This window comes from Cucurbita maxima, unplaced genomic scaffold, assembly GCF_002738345.1.
Source record: "Cucurbita maxima cultivar Rimu unplaced genomic scaffold, Cmax_1.0 Cma_Scf00016, whole genome shotgun sequence".
In the NCBI taxonomy this organism is placed as follows: Eukaryota; Viridiplantae; Streptophyta; class Magnoliopsida; order Cucurbitales; family Cucurbitaceae; genus Cucurbita; species Cucurbita maxima.
Window position 1 is genome coordinate 527,144 of NW_019272032.1, and position 16,587 is coordinate 543,730.

Sequence of the window (16,587 nt, forward strand, 5' to 3'; positions counted from 1 at the left end):
GTTTAGAAGCCTCGATCTTAGAGAAAGAGAAGAAGCCATGGAAAGCAGTGCAAGAAAGAAACATTAAGCAGTAAACTACAGCAGAGAAGAGGAGAATATTAATGTGTATTGTTGTTTTGTATGCGTCCACTTATTGGGTATCATATATGAATTTAATATCCAACCACTTACGTGTAAAGGACAGCATATTTGATTTTTGTATGATTTAGGTTTAGATTTTGATGTAAGCTCATTGCCAAAGAAGTATATTATACACTTTTGATTGAAACCAAACCGGGTGCGAATATAAACCCCACTCCACCCAACAACCTAATTACTTGGAACAATATCCGATAGCATTCCATCATCCTTGACGATATGACATGTTTTGTAAAGGACATAATCGTTTAATGTTGTTTTAAATTTCAAAATTGTGAGATTCTACGTCGATCGAAGAGTAGAACATGTGCTAGCGAGGACACTGGCCCCGAAAAGGGTGGATTGTGAGATCCCATATTAATTGGAGAAGGGAACGAAACATTCTTTATAAAAATTAAAAACTTCTTCCTAGCAAACTCGTTATAAAACCTTAAGAGGAAGTTAAAAAAAAAACAATATCTAATGACGGTGAGTTTGGATTGTTTATAAAAGTATAGGTATTCAAAACAAGGACAATATTGGGGTCGGGTTTTCTAATATATGATATCAAGTTGAGTGATCTTGAAGACGTTAGACTATCAAATAGCACATGTTGGTCCAATAAAAGTACTGATTGTCGTCATCTCATCAAAAATTTTGAATATCGTCGGGGAGTACTCTTTCCCTCCCACTTTTTTTTTTTTTTTTTATGATTCTTCATATTTAATAATTGATAAAGAACTTAGATATTAATGATAGTATTTAATAATTTTAATTACACTAAAAAGATCATAAAGATAATATTTTGTGGCACATGATGAATTAAATATTGTTCGTAATTTAAATTATATATGCTTTTGTGAAACACACGATGAATTATGTATTATATAAGACAACCATATCTAGATTTAATTTTTTTTAAGAAAAAAAATCTAGCAAAATTGTCAGAGTCGAGGTAATTAATTTGTGATTTAGAAATTACTTTTAAAATATTTGTAATTATTTAAAATCAATTTTGTACGATATGAAATTTGTAAAACCTGACAACGGCTTTATAAAACATTTTGAATACACTATTTTTATCTCAACAAAAAATAAATTTTATTAACCATGAAAACTTTATAATATATTATATTAACTATAAATTTTAATAAAGTTATGGAGCTCGTAATGAAACAGCCTTTGAATCATTGTGATTCAATACTTTCACAACCAATCTTCTCCACCGTCCAATCCCACTACCTCTCACAATCCTCTGGTTCAACAAAACACAGTTCAGCTTTGCCAATTGAAATGGCAACAGAGAGAAGTGATTATGTTCCTCCACTTCGGACCCAACACTTTCGCCGACTCCGAGTGGGGCACTGGCCGCGAGTCTCCCACCGTCTTCAACCCCACAGCCCTCGACGCAGCACAGTGGGCAGCCACCGCCGCTGCCGCTAACATTTCTCTCATGATTCTCACTGCTAAGCACCACGACGGCTTCTGCCTCTGGCCTTCCAAATACACCACCCATCTGTCTCCCGCAGCCCTTGGAAGAATGGCCAAGGCGACGTCGTTAAGGAGTTCGTCGAAGCCGCTGCCGCCCGTGGTATCGACGTTGGGGTGTATTTATCGCCGTGGGATATGCATGTCGGAGATCTAGCCATGAGTTGCCGTATAATGAGTATTACTTGGCTCAATTACAAGAGCTTTTGAATAAGTGAGTTACTTAATTTAATTTCTGATAAATCTCTATGCTTTCCATTCTTTTTGAATTAACAATTTGGATTTGGATCTATTTTAGCTATATGGGAATGTGAGGGAGACTTGGTTTGATGGAGCAAAGGGTAAGAATGCTCCAAACATGCCATTACTTCTCCGATTGGTTTGCAATGGTGAAGGAGTTGCAGAGCTCCATCAACATATTTTCGGATGCCGGTCCCGATATTTGATGGGTCGGAGATGAGAACGGCTTCGCTGGAACACCGTGCTGGTCAACCATCAATCGTAGTTCGTTGGCAATTGGAGCCGAAGGCATTACTCAGTAAGTAATGATATTGTCCACTTTGATCCCAAGCACTCTTGTCTTCCTCTTAATTAGCCAATGTCGGACTCCTAAAATTCCAGGTACCTAAAGGAAGGAGACCTCGAAGGGACGGATTGGATACCCCCAGATGTGATGTATCCATAAGAAAGGGGTGGTTTTGGCACAAATCAGAGTCCCCAAAGAGCTTAAAAAGGCTCCTGGAAATCTACTACAACTCAGTGGGAAGATATTGTGTTCTTCTCTTCAATGTCCCGCCCAACTCCACAGGTCTAATTGCCCAAGAAGATGCCCACACTCTCACCCAATTCAAAGCTGCCATTCACACAATTTTCTCCTCAAATTTGGCTCAAAACTGCTCCTTAAGAGCCAGCAGCCAAAGGGGTGGCAAAGAAAGTGCGTTTGGGCTCAAAATGTGTTGGACAACGACCATTTGTGGACTTATTGGGCACCCAGGGGAGCTGATGCTGATGCTGGTGGTGACCATTGGATTGACATCAGAAGTCAGCAGAAGCAACGGCTGAAATTCAATGTGGTGAGGATCCAAGAGGCCATAGGGCTTGGTCAGAGGATCAAACGGCATGAGATTTACTTGGATGGGAAGAGGATTGTGGAGGAGAGTAGCGTTGGGTATAAGCGGCTGCATAGGATCAAAAGTGGAGTGGTTTGTGGGGGAAGTTGTGAGGGTTAGGATCACCGAGGCCGTTAAAAATCACGTATTTGTTTAGATTGGTGTCAGTTAGTATCTAATTAAATCTCGTTAGATTTAGTTTTATTTGATTTACTACCCATTTTGATTAGATTTTGTTTTGATTTAATTTGTTTACCGTCGTTACCAGATTTCTAGTAGATTTTCTAGATATCTCTTTGTATTCTCTAGATATAGATATATAGAGCATTCTTACTCTTCAAAATTTATCCATCTTCTCATCAACCATTCAATAAATCCCTCTTTGACTAACAATTGGTATCAGAGCTATCTTCTTAAGGGATCTGTGAGATCAAGATGGAAGGAGAATCCAGTTTTTCCGCTGTTGCACCACCAATCTTCGATGGAGACAATTATCAAATGTGGGCAGTTCGTATGGAGACTTATTTGGAGGCCTTGGATCTTTGGGAAGCAATAGAAGAGGATTACGAGGTCCCTCCGCTCCCAACAAATCCTACTGTAGCACAAATCAAATTACAAAAGGAAAATAAGACAAGGAAATCAAAGGCGAAAGCAAGCCCTGAATTTGATTAGGGATTTCGAGTTGCAGAAGATGAAGGAGTCTAAATCGGTGAAAGAGTACTCTGACAGACTTCTTAGCATTGCCAACAAGGTGAGCTTGCTTGGTTTTGTATTAAATGATTCCTGGATCGTTGAAAAGCTGCTAGTCACTGTTCCAAAGAAGTTTGAAGCCACCATTACTACTCTAGAGAACACCAAAGACTTGTCAAAGATTTCTCTTACAGAGCTCTTGAATGCTTTACAAGCACAAGAGCAAAGGAGGTCTATGGGGCAAGAAGGAGTGATTGAAGATGCCTTACATGTCAAGCATCAAGACAACAACAGGTATAAAAACAAGAAAATTTTCAAAAACCAATCGACGAATGGAGATCCATTTGCCAATTTTCAAAAGACAAAAGGAGGAGGTTTCAAAAAATCCTATCCACCTTGCCACCATTGTGAGAAGAAAGGTCATCCACCATACAAGTGTTGGAGAAGACCTGACACCTTTGTTAAACACTATCATAAGCCCTATTCTCTAGGACCAAGACCTATTATCAAGGTCTTGCTAATATTTTTAGGCTTGTTAGTTTATCTTTAGGTTTAGCAGAAGCCTATATAATGTCATTCTTTCTGCGGTTGAAAAATCAAGTTTTTGAGTGCAATATTGTATGTCTTGAGTGATTTTGGTGTTGTGAGTACATTTGTTCCGCTTTCGGCGCACAACAAGTGGTATCAGAGCCTTATTGTGGTATTTTGGGGTATTGTGAAAGCTTGGGCCTCATCGACCTTTAGATGTGCTCACAATCGTGTTTATTCTCTTGAAATTCAATTTTCAAGAATTGTGTTTTTTGAGTTTCATCCAGATTAATTATTGCAAATGGCAGAACCATCACGACGTGGATCGAGAGTGTGGAGTTCCAATCTCGAAGTAGAGAAATTTGATGGAACCAATAATTTTGGTGTTTGGCGAGACGAAGTTAGCGATTTGCTGGTCATGCAAGATCTCGATGTTTCTCTCCAAGAGGAAATGCCTGAAGACATGACAGAAGCAGAATGGACGAAATTAAATGGACAATCCTGTGGAATTATTCGATCCGGTCTTGGCAAGGATCAGAAATATCCATTTATGAAGGTTACCATGGCGAAAGAATTATGGGACAAGCTTGAAGCGAAATATATGAAGAAGAGTGTGGAAAATAAACTCTATTTGAAGAAGAAACTCTTCCGTTTTGACTACAAGGAAGGCATCTCAATGGCTGAGCATTTGGATGATTTTAACAAAATCATCACTGATTTGCTCAATCTTGATGTTAAGATTGATGACGAGGACAAGGCGTTGTTGTTATTAAACTCTCTGCCGGAAACCTACGAGTTTTTAGTAACGACCCTACTACATGGAATCACTAATATTGATTTTGAAGATGTTTCAAATGCCTTAATAAACAATGAGATGTGAAAAAAGGAAAAGGAGACGTATCAAAGCTCTAGCTCAAATGTTCTCACTACTCATGGAAGAACTTCTAATTGGAAAAAGAACGAATGTGGAGAGTCTCGATTAAAGTCGAGAGGTAGATCTGACAATTGGAGAAAACTTGATAAAAATGAGTGTGCATATTGTCGACAGAAAGACCATTGGAAAAAAGATTGTTCGATCTTAAAAGAGAAGGGGTCGAAGTCCAATGTGGTTAGAGATGACGACACTGATACAGATGATGCCTTGACAATCTCCCTATCAGTCAGCCAAACCAGTGAATGGATTCTTGATTCTGGGTGCTCCTATCATATGTGTCCCAACAAAGAGATGTTTTTGGACTTCAAAAAGTTCAATGGTGGAGTTGTCTATATGGGCAATGATAGTACTTGCAAGATAATGGGAATCGGCTCAGTACAAATCAAGATGTTTGATGGGGTTATACGAAAACTTAAAGAGGTGAGGTATGTCCCTGACTTGAAGAAAAATTTGATTTCACTTGGCGTTTTGGATGCGAGTGGTTATCGCATCATTTTGGAATGAGGGAATTTGAAAGTAGCTCGTGGAGCTTTGATGGCAATTACAGGAACTAGAAGAGGTAGCATATACTACCTCAACGGAACCACAATAATTGGGCATGCTGCTGTGGCAAGTTCGAAAGAACAAGACATATCAAAATTATGGCACATGCGACTCGGGCATGCTGGTGAGAAGGCGCTTCAGACACTGGTGAACCAAGGAGTCCTTAAGGGTGCCACAACTGGAAGAATTGATTTCTGTGAACATTGTATATTTGGTAAACAAAAGAATGTGAAGTTTGGTACAGCTATACACCAAACAAAGGGCATTTTGGATTATGTTCACACTGATGTATGGGGTCCCACAAAGAATGTCTCATTGGGAGGAAAGAGGTGGTTCGTCATCTTTATTGATGACTACTCGAAGAGAGTTTGGATGTATCCCATGAGGCACAAAAACGAGGTTCTCCAAATCTTCCTAGAGTGGAAGAAAATGGTAGAGAATCAGACGGACAGGAAAATCAAAAGGCTGAGATCAGACAACGGGGGAGAATATACTTATGATCCATTCCTTAAAGTATGCCGAGATGAAGGGATCGTTCGACACTTCACTGTTCCTGGTAAGCCACAACAAAATGGAGTTGCTGAGAGAATGAACCAGACATTAACAGAGAAGGTTCGATGCATATTGTTTCAAGCAGGATTGAGTAAAGCATTTTGGGCTGAGGCTCTCAGTTATGCAGTTCACTTGGTGAATCGTTTACCTGTTTCTGGAAACGGTGGGAGAACTCCGCTTGAGGTATGGTCAGGTAGTCCTGTTAGTGATTATGATAAATTGCATGTGTTTGGGTGTCTTGCTTATTATCATGTGACAGACTCAAAGCTGGATCCTAGAGCAAAAAAAGCCAAGTTTATGGGCTTTAGCAAAGGTGTGAAGGGCTATAGGTTATGGTGTGCAGAAATAAGTAAGATTGTTAATAGTCGAGATGTGACATTCGATGAGTCTGGAATGTTTTTGCAGAAAATTGAAAATAATGACGAGGCATTGAAGCAGGTGAAGAAGGTGGTGTTCTCTCCTGATGTGATTGCTTCTACTGAAGAACCTATTGATCAGGTAAATAATAACTTTGATGTCTTAGAACAGAAAGAGCAAAGTCTTGAGGAGCAAAGCCTTGTAAATGAAAGAGTGGAGGAACCTGAGTCAATCGCCAAGAATAGACCACGAAGGGTACTTCGAAAACCTGCAAGGTTTGATGATACGATAGCATATGCTTTCTCTTTGATTGATGGAGTTCCTAACAGTTACAAAGATGCTATTCAGAGCCCGGATAGCTTACACTGGCAAGAGGCTGTGAATCAGAAGATAGCATCATTGGAGATAAATCAAACTTGGGATTTGGTACAACTTCCAAAAGGTAAGAAAGAAATTGGTTGTAAATGGGTTTTTGCAAAAAAGGAAGACCCTTTTGGTATACGTTATAAAGCTCGACTTGTGGCTAAAGGCTACGCACAAAAAGAAGGTATTGATTACAATGAAATTTTCTCACCTGTGGTAAAACATTATTCGATTCGAATATTGTTGGCTTTAGTTGCTCAATTTAATCTTGAGCTTGCACAACTCGATGTAAAAACTGCCTTTTTGCATGGAGATTTGGAAGAAGAAATATATATGGCGCAACCAGTTGGTTTCCGAGTAGTTGGACAACAACATTTAGTATGCAGATTGAAGAAATCTTTGTATGGGCTGAAGCAATCCCCTCTCCAATGGTATAAAAGGTTTGATCATTTCATGGTAGAGCATATGTATACTCATAGTCAATTTGACCATTGTGTGTATTATCGATGTCTCGATGATGGATCGTTTATTTACTTGCTCATATATGTTGATGATATGTTAATTGCTTCAAAGAGACAGGTGGAGATTGATAAACTCAAAGATGAGCTTTCTAAAACATTTGAAATGAAAGACTTAGGCAATGCAAAGAAAATACTTGGAATGGAGATAGAGCGAGATCGAAAAAAAGGTACAGTCTGGTTGACTCAATCTCAATATCTACGCAAGGTATTGTCAAGATTTAGTTTGAATGATTCAACCAAACCCGTTAGTACTCCACTTGCTCCTCATTTCAAGCTTAGTGCTTCCATGTGTCCAAGTTCTGACGATGACAAAAGGTATATGGAGAACATTCCTTATACAAATGTTGTTGGTGCGTTGATGTATGCTATGGTGTATACTCGACCTGATCTTTCACACGCAGTAAGCATGGTGAGTCGTTATATGCATAATCCTGGTAAAGAGTATTGGCAGCCTGTAAAATGGATTCTTAGGTACATTCTTGACACTATTGATGTTGGTATTAAGTTTCAAAAACAAGAAATGTTTAATCTTGACAATCGTGTAGCTGGTTTTGTGGATTCTGATTATGCTGGTGATTTGGATAAACGACGATCTACTACGGGATATTTATTTACTATGGCTGGTGGACCTGTTTGTTGGCGTTCAACATTGCAGTCTACTGTTGCATTGTCTACCACTGAAGCAGAGTATATGGCAGTAACGGAAGCTTTTAAAGAAGCTATTTGGATGCATGGTTTGATCAATGACTTGGGTATTTTGCAGGGACATATAGATGTATTTTGTGATAGCCAGAGCGCTATTTGCTTGTCAAAAAATCAAGTCCATCATGCTCGTACAAAACACATTGATGTCCGTTTTCACTTTATTCGAGAAATTATTAGCAAAGGGGATATTCGTTTGCTAAAAATTGGAACTGCTGATAACCCTGCTGATATGTTGACAAAGGTGATCGCTCGTGAAAAGTTCTGCCATTGTTTGGATCTCATCAACGTCGGAAGGAAGGAGTAGTGTGTTGACGTGGTAGCAACCAAATTCACTATCAACTTGGAGATCTTATGACAAGGTGGAGATTGTTAAACACTGTCATAAGCCCTATTCTCTAGGACCAAGGTCTTGCTAATATTTTTAGGCTTGTTAGTTTATCTTTAGGTTTAGCAGAAGCCTATATAATGTCATTCTTTCTGCGGTTGAAAAATCAAGTTTTTGAGTGCAATATTGTATGTCTTGAGTGATTTTGGTGTTGTGAGTACATTTGTTCCGCTTTCGGCGCACAACAACCTTCTACTCCAAATGCAATCAACTTGGACATGAAGCTGTGATCTGCAAAGCCAAAGATCAGGTGAAAGAAGTAGATGCACAGGTAGTTGATCAAGAAGAAGAAGAAGATCAATTGTTTATGGTCACTTCTTCCTCAAGCAAAGAATCAAGCGAGAGCTGGTTGATTGACAGTGGGTGCACAAATCACATGACATATAACAAGGAGCTTTTTGAGGAATTAAGAGACACCGAAGATAAGAGAGTGAGGATTGACAATGGTGAACGCTTGGAAATCAAGGGAAAAAATACAGTAGCTATAACAAGCTATGAAGGTACAAAATTTATTCCGGATGTTTTATTTGTGCCTAAAATTGATCAAAATCTGTTAAGCGTTGGTCAGTTACTTGATAAAGGCTATAAAGTGTTGTTTGGGAATAAGCAATGCTTGATCAAAGATGCTAGTGGCAAAGACTTGTTCAATGTCAAAATGGAAGGAAAAAGCTTTGCTCTAAATCCGACGGCCTTGCCGTACTTGTAATTTTGGGAAGCAACATAGGCAACCCTTTCCTAAACAGGCATGGAGAGCCTCGGAAAAACTGCAGCTTGTTCATACTGAGCTTTGTGGTCCTCAGCAAACACCATCATTAAATGGTAATCTTTATTACATTGCTTTTATTAATGATCTAACAAGATTGTGTTGGATATTCTTGCTGAAGTAAAAGTCAAAAGTTGCGGGTGTATTTTGGAAATTCAAAGCCAAAGTTGAAATGAAGGTGCATGCTTGATTCAGACCATAAGATCAAATAATAGCAAGGATGTACTTCAGAAACTTTTAATAGGTTTTGTGAAGAGGCTGGAATTGGAATTGAACATCAATTGATAACACTATACACTCAACAAAATGGCGTCAGTGAAAGGAGGAATAGATTCATAATGGAGATGACGAGATGCATGCTTCATGAGAAGGATCTTCCAAAATGTTTTTGGGGAAAAGCAGCAAACACTATTATGTGCTTGCAAAATCAAATTTCAACAAAAGCTGTGAAGGACCCGACACCAGTGGAAGTTTGGTATGGTTACAAACATTCGTTAAAGTTCCTTAGAGTATTTGGGTGTCCTTGCTTCACTTACATTCCACAGGTCAAGCGTGATAAACTTGACAAAAAGTCAGAAGTTGGCATCTTTGTTGGTATGTTAGAAGAAGTCTGAAGATGAACGACTAAAATTGTCTGAAGATGAACAACAAGATGCTTTGGTTGATGATGCATGGTGTCGAGTAAACGACAAGCAACAACAAGTGAAGGAAGATGGATTGTTCACGTCCTCGAGCACTCGTGCAGCGTACATCCCTCAACCAAGGGGATATATAGCAATATATGGCACCTTTAACACAGTTTTTTTCCTTCAAAAACCCTAATCTCAGCTTTCAAAGTTTTTCATTTTTGGATTCCAAGTGTTACACGGTTGTAATGGATTTGAACTTTGGACATTTTTAAAAGGAATTACGTGACAATTATTGTAAGTTACGCGGACTATAATACAAACATTAACCCTCTACTCTAATTAGCATTAACATAAATAAGTAGATGAGAAGGGTTGATGGGCATGCATTAAGATAAATAAAAATGGTTGTGTTGTGTTGGGAAGGGTGTAAGAAAGAAGCACAAATATGGAGAAAGGGATGAAGAAATTAAACAACAAAAGCTTAAAAAGGTAAAGTAAAGTAAAGTATGGAGATTGCAAAGCAGCAAAAAGTGAAGAGAGTTGAAAAAACAAATCCTTGGACCAAATAGAGTTATAGGATTAAAAAATGGTCCAAACCCTATTCATTCATTCATACCCATTCAAGGAGGAGGAGAAGGAGGGTGGTGACCAAAAAGGAAAGCCTTAATAAACAAAGACAAGGAACTGTCATACTCATAACTCATTAACCATACCAAAATGCGAGCTTCAACGCATTTAATAACCCTAAACCCTTCCCCCCTCCAAAAAAAAAAAGAAAAAACTTCAAATTTTGATCCAAAAAGTAGTGGGGTTTTCAGGGAATTAGGGTTTCTTTTTCTCTCTTCCTTGATGGATATGGGAGGAACATGAAGGGTCACTTTCCACCCAAGCTTTTGTATATACATATATATTTTCAACGCTTTGCACTGTCATTGTTCAAGGCTCCAGCCAAGCCCCCTCCCCCTACCTGCCTGCCTACGCTACCCAGTCCCCCACCACCTTTTTCTTCTCGAGATTAATATTAACATGAAAGCTCGTGGTTTATCCTACATGGTTGATACAGGAACAGAATCAAAGTTCGTTGGTTGGAAATAAAGAAATAAAGCAATGTGCAGCAGAAAGTATTTAATGATCACACAAATCAATAAATGAATAACAAACGGCTGACATATCTTAATTTTATCTTCTTTTTTTTTTCTGTGGCTTGTTTGTTATTCATTTATCCAGTTTTGTGGTCAATAAATACATATCTGATGCATCACTGCTGCCTACGTTTTGTACAACATTGCCATTTTCGCTTTTCTAATTTGCTTCCTCTTCAAATGTCAACTCAGTTGAGATGCCATATTATCACATACCATCATTACGGGTATTTATATTATATCCGGTGTTGGATTGAGTTGAAATATTTTTTAGACTTAACTAAATTGTTCCGGTGGTAAATTTTTCGACTCAAACCATTTTTATTAAGAGATGAACCTAATTCAACTATACATTTCTTTAGGTCGGTGGTCGTTTATTCAAATTTTTATTTATAAAATATTAGTTCATAATAACTTTCCACTTCCCCACTAAAATTTAATATATATTTTTTTAAATAGTTAAAAATTATTTTTAAGAGTAATAATAAAAAATAGTTATAAAATAAAATAAATATATGTATATATAATTATATGATAAGTAAAATATATATTTTAAAATTAACAATAATATTAGTTTGGTTCGAACCAATGAACTACTTTAATTCATAAAATTTTCATTTATTGGAATTTAACTCGACGTAATAAGTTCCTAATTACACGTATAGTATATTTATTTATTTCTAATTTCAATTTATTTTATCTCTAATGTAATTTAAAATTTTAATTTTATCTTCACTCTAAGGGGAAATCGATTCTAAATAAATTATTCACAAGTCTCTAACCCTAATTTCAATTTTAATTTTATCTCTTCACCTTTTACCGGTAAAAAAAAATAATTTTGGCTGGCAGATTTCACATTAATTGGAGAGAAAAGCGAATCATTTCTTATCAGAACGTACAAACATATTTTAAACCATCAAAACAGACAATATTTTGCTAGCAGTGAACTTGAACTTCACGACAAACTCTTAAAAGAAATTGTAGGGCATCATTTTTCCCCACTTGCACCACGACACAATCTCCTTTTACAATATAAACGCGCATCACAAGTTCAAATCTCTTTTCTATCTTTACGAAACAAAAGAATGGCTAAAATTTATGGAGAAAATAATTATGATTATAAGATGGGAAAGAAAGCGAGTTTTGTATAAAAGGAAGAGGGAAGAAGAAGAAATGAAATTGTGTTTGTGAATGGAAACCAATGATTTGGGTATCACATGCTAAGCTCCTCCAAAGTCCACAAAAGCTGCTACAACAAGTTTGGGTATAAACTCCATTAATAAATACACAACAATTGGCCTTAAATCCATTTTTTTTGTTTGGAAAGTGTGTGGTTTTTGTTTTGGGGTTTCTTCGGTCTCTTTCAAAATCAATGATTTTTCCCTCAAAGCTGACAGAGATATGGTCTCTTTGGGACACACATTATCTCTCTCTTTTTGCTTCCTATAATGAACTTTTGGCTAACCATATCATCCTGAAAGTGGCATTGCAGCCTCACCCACACCCACCGCCACCGCACCCACGGCCACAGCTGCCTCAGGCTAAGTTTAGGTTTTTTTTGCTTCTAATAGTTGAATTCTGTAGGGTGGAATAAGAATCTTTAGGTGATTAAGGTAAGTAAATGAAGTATCGATTAAAGGTGAATCTTGAGATGTGATTGTGAATAATATCGTCCTTGCATTAATTATGATATTTTGTCACACCCCACTTTATATTATCACACTACTTGTTCCAAACCATGGAGAAATCAACAAGTAATCAAAATGTCCCCCCCTTCAAACCAAAAGGGAAAAAAAATAATAATAATTTAATGATAAGAAGGAATGTTATTGCCGCAAACTGAAATTTTGAAGAATCAAATTCCATTATAAAAAGATGTATAGATTAGATCGAATGTTCTAGTTGATATCCAAAATGACCAAAATACCCTTATACGTTTTAGCTCAACGACAACCATTATCATCTACAATCAGAGATTTGCATATTACACTGCCACTTACACCGGCAATCATAGCTAGCAACCACTCTCAAAATTTCATGATATATAAAAATGACAACAATACCCTTATATGTTTCAGCTCAACGACAACCATTGTTACACTACCTCTATTGTTACACTACCTCTGAGAGTTTCTTAGAGCGACTACTAATGACTCCTCTCATAAGTGGTAAGTGATAGTTAGCCGATTATAATTTTTTTTGGATATAAATTTAAACTTATAAGTTAATAGTAGAGTATTGATTTACGCATATATAAGGCCTAAATTGAACGTAATTTATTTAAAAATCATTACATTGAAACAAAAGGAAACCTAAAAGGCAATTAGCTAGATTAGTACAGTACCGTTGATGATGATGATGAAGAAGAAGAAGAAAGCTACAAAATCTAATAATTAATTCCCACCATAATGAACAATAGAACGGAAGGAATTAATCAATCCCCAACTATATACAACACACCCATTATGCATACATAATAATCAATGCCAAATCAAGTCCCAACTTGCAAATTTCCAGATACAAACAACAAAATAATTCAAACATGCATTCAATATTTCCTCCCAAGAAACATATAACCTCATAGCTTAATAATTTTAATGCAATAATAATGAACATAGTCCCAAGAACCCAACCGTTTTTTTAGTTCAACGGCCAAAAATCGAACATCGGTTCGAAAGGAAAACGAATCATTCTTTATAAGAGTGTGGAACCGTGAAGCTGACGATGATAAGTAATAGACCAAAATAGAAACTATCTACTAGCAATGGACTTGAGATGTTATGCTAAACGTCATGGCATTGCATGCAAATAAGCAAGAGGGAAAGAAGAGCAGGGCATGCCCAAGGAAGCAGTGACAAGAACAACACTTAGCTGCCTCTACTAATTAATCCCATACCTCATTCATTCATTCATTCACAGAATCCAACTATTATATATATATATATATATATATATATATAAAATGTTGTGATTTGATTGGAAATTGTCATCTATTTTGGTTTGATTTGGTTTGAAATTGGAGATACATAATAAATTTGGAACCTCAAAGATATGAAGTTTACCTGTAAACAAGAGAAGTCAATTGGAAGGAGCGGTGGTTTTGGGGTTTGAATTAGAAGAGGAAGACAGTAATAAGTCACATTCATCAGAAGAAGATGACATTATTGGGCACTCCATCTCCATATTTACACCAAAAAGCCTCAGCCTTGATCTCTTCACCGGCGTATCTTCTTCGCTGTAACTCTCTTGGACCGCCATCGAACCACCGCCACCGCCACTACTCATATACTCCGGCTGCATCTCATTCTTCCCCTCCAAACCATCCCCTAATCTTGGGGCTCTCCCAAAAAACACCATTTCTGATGACGATGATGATTCAACACTCCCATATCCGTAAGGACAATACCCTCTATTCCTATCATACATAGCGTTAATGTTGCTGTTGTTGTTGCTGTTATTGTTTATTCGCGACATGTGTGTGTGGTCCTGCGGTGCTACGGTAGCTGGATGATGATGATACCCAGTTGCTGTTACGCCGAGTGGTTGCCATACTAATGACCCCCAAGCGGTAGCGGTGGTGGGCATGACGATGCTTGGTCGGATGCCGATGGGATGGTGGTGGTGGTGGTGGTGGTGGTCAATTGGAAGCTCCGGGCGACGACGCCAGTCAATGTAAAGACGATCTCTTCCAATTTCACCAACTCCACGTTGAAACGAAACGACATCACCGGCGTCGAGACGCTTCTCTTTAACGAATCGACTCCAACCTTTAGTCATAACATAACTCTGGCTACTATTCCAGTAAGAGTAACGAAACCGCCACGATATCCCGTGGCGATCTTCGAAATTTAAAAGCAAACCCTTTTCATTTGTTGATGAATCTAATGGGAAAAACCTCTCAGCATGTTGCTTTGGAATCACTAACCGATTCAATTTCCCAACATCACTCGGCGTCACCACTTTGTCGAACATATGTTCCCTCTCAACCTCTCCTCCACCGCCACCACCACCACCACCGTCGAAATCCACGGCGGCGGAACTAGCTTCCTCCGCCGGCTCCAAATTCAGGCCATTTCTCGAGCGAAGATGGTGATTTTGGAGTGAATTGAACCCAAAATCCATCCTTTAACAAAACCCAATTCGAAATTTTGGATTTTGAAGATCTAAAGGATGGTGGGTATGTTTAGGGTTGGAAAAAAATGTACTAATTTGAAGAACAAATTGAAAAGCACCGACGTTAAAGAAAAAAAAAAAAAAAATCCAAAATGATGAACTAGTTTGCAAGTAAGCAAGTAAATGAGTAACCAAAAGAAAACAAAAAAAGAAAAAAAAAAATTGGAAAAGAGTTGAAAATAAGAAGGAAAAGGAAGGGTTTTTGGAGTGATTGGTCCCTCATAACTCATAGGGAATAGGGAATAGGGAATAGGGACCCCATGAATTATCTATCTGCTTACGCCTCTCATGTGACCCTGTCCTTCTCCCAATTTATATTCTTTTTATTTTTAAATATCACCCTTTTTATTATTTTATTTTTTTTAGGTTAATTTAAATACAAACTCCTAAACTCTATACCCATTTGCGTCAAATTTTTAAAAATATATATATATATATTAAGAGCTTTGATTCTGTGTGGACGCACGTATCATGTTGCTTGCCGACCATTGGTGTCTTGACAAATCCAAATGTTTGACTTTTTTGCTTTCTGAATTAACCATGTTTTAAATACTTACTGTGTTTTCTTTTTTTCAATTATTATAATTTAAAATTGTTATTAATATTTCACATAAAAGTAATAATAATAACACTTTGTGGAGGAAGAAATTTAATATTTATAATTTATTTTTGGTTTTTGGTTTTCAAATCTTGAAAAGATCTCTAGAATATACCCTACAAAATATTGGTCCAGAGTTTTGCCGACCACAATTTTTAAATCATTTAATATTATAATTCAAATATTAAAGATAGAGACTTTTGCCTAATCAAAAAGCTACAAATTCAACTACATTTCAGTCGAATAATTTACAACTTAAATACCAAAGTTGCACTCAAAATAATAAAATAAAAATAAATATGCACAAATAAATTTATTATTATGTTTTAATTTATTGATATAAAAAAAATTATATTAATAAAGTTGACTTACTAAGTAAGTCAACCTTAATTAGTATTAAAATTTTCAACCCAGCCTAAATTAATATTTTTAAATAAAAAATTTTTGAAAACTACACCGTCCAAAAAATAAGACACACATAAATGTATAAGATAAAACTTTATAAAAAAGACAAAAATAAATATAAAAGATAAGATAAGTGGATAGGACCACAAATTAATGCTTATGACATTAGAAAAATTAGTATAATAATTAACTTATAATTAAGTATTCAATAAGTTTATAAATTAATATCAGTTTTTTTTTTTTTAATGAAATTAAAATAAATAAAAAGCACATTCCCCACATGTGACGGTCTTGTCCCCTTCAAAGTTTCTATCCACCGCGCTTTCTAATTTCGATTTCTATATAAACTTTCTTTTTTTTCCTTTCATTTTTTTAATTTTATTTTCATATCGAGTATCTATCAACATATCAATATTTTCGTCCGTATTTTCATATTTTCAAAGATTTTAAAACGACACATTTGTATTGTAAAAATATCGACAAAATATTAATAAAATATTTATTTATGATTTTTGAATAAATATTAAATGGACAAAAATATTTAGAGTAAAAGTTTTGTGAGTACGTGTGAATTAGTGGTGAATT

At 36.6% G+C, this 16,587-nt stretch overlaps 1 protein-coding gene and 1 pseudogene across 1 annotated transcript; one reads left to right on the forward strand and one right to left on the reverse strand.

The window, feature by feature from the left end:
• Nucleotides 1-1,275: 1,275 nt before the first annotated feature.
• On the forward strand, nt 1,276-2,863 carry LOC111491394 (annotated as a pseudogene).
• A 10,841-nt stretch (nt 2,864-13,704) lies between these two features.
• LOC111491603 (B3 domain-containing transcription factor NGA2-like) lies at nt 13,705-15,238 on the reverse strand. The gene has a single exon (XM_023140574.1). The coding sequence runs from the start codon at nt 14,946-14,948 to the stop codon at nt 13,905-13,907; it is 1,044 nt and encodes a 347-aa protein (XP_022996342.1). The 5' UTR covers nt 14,949-15,238; the 3' UTR covers nt 13,705-13,904.
• Between the last annotated feature and the right edge of the window lie 1,349 nt (nt 15,239-16,587).

Coding starts and splice junctions, on each gene's coding strand:
- LOC111491603 (XM_023140574.1), bottom strand. CDS start 14,948: ATGGATTTTGGGTTCAATTCACTCCAAAATCACCATCTTCGCTCGAGA.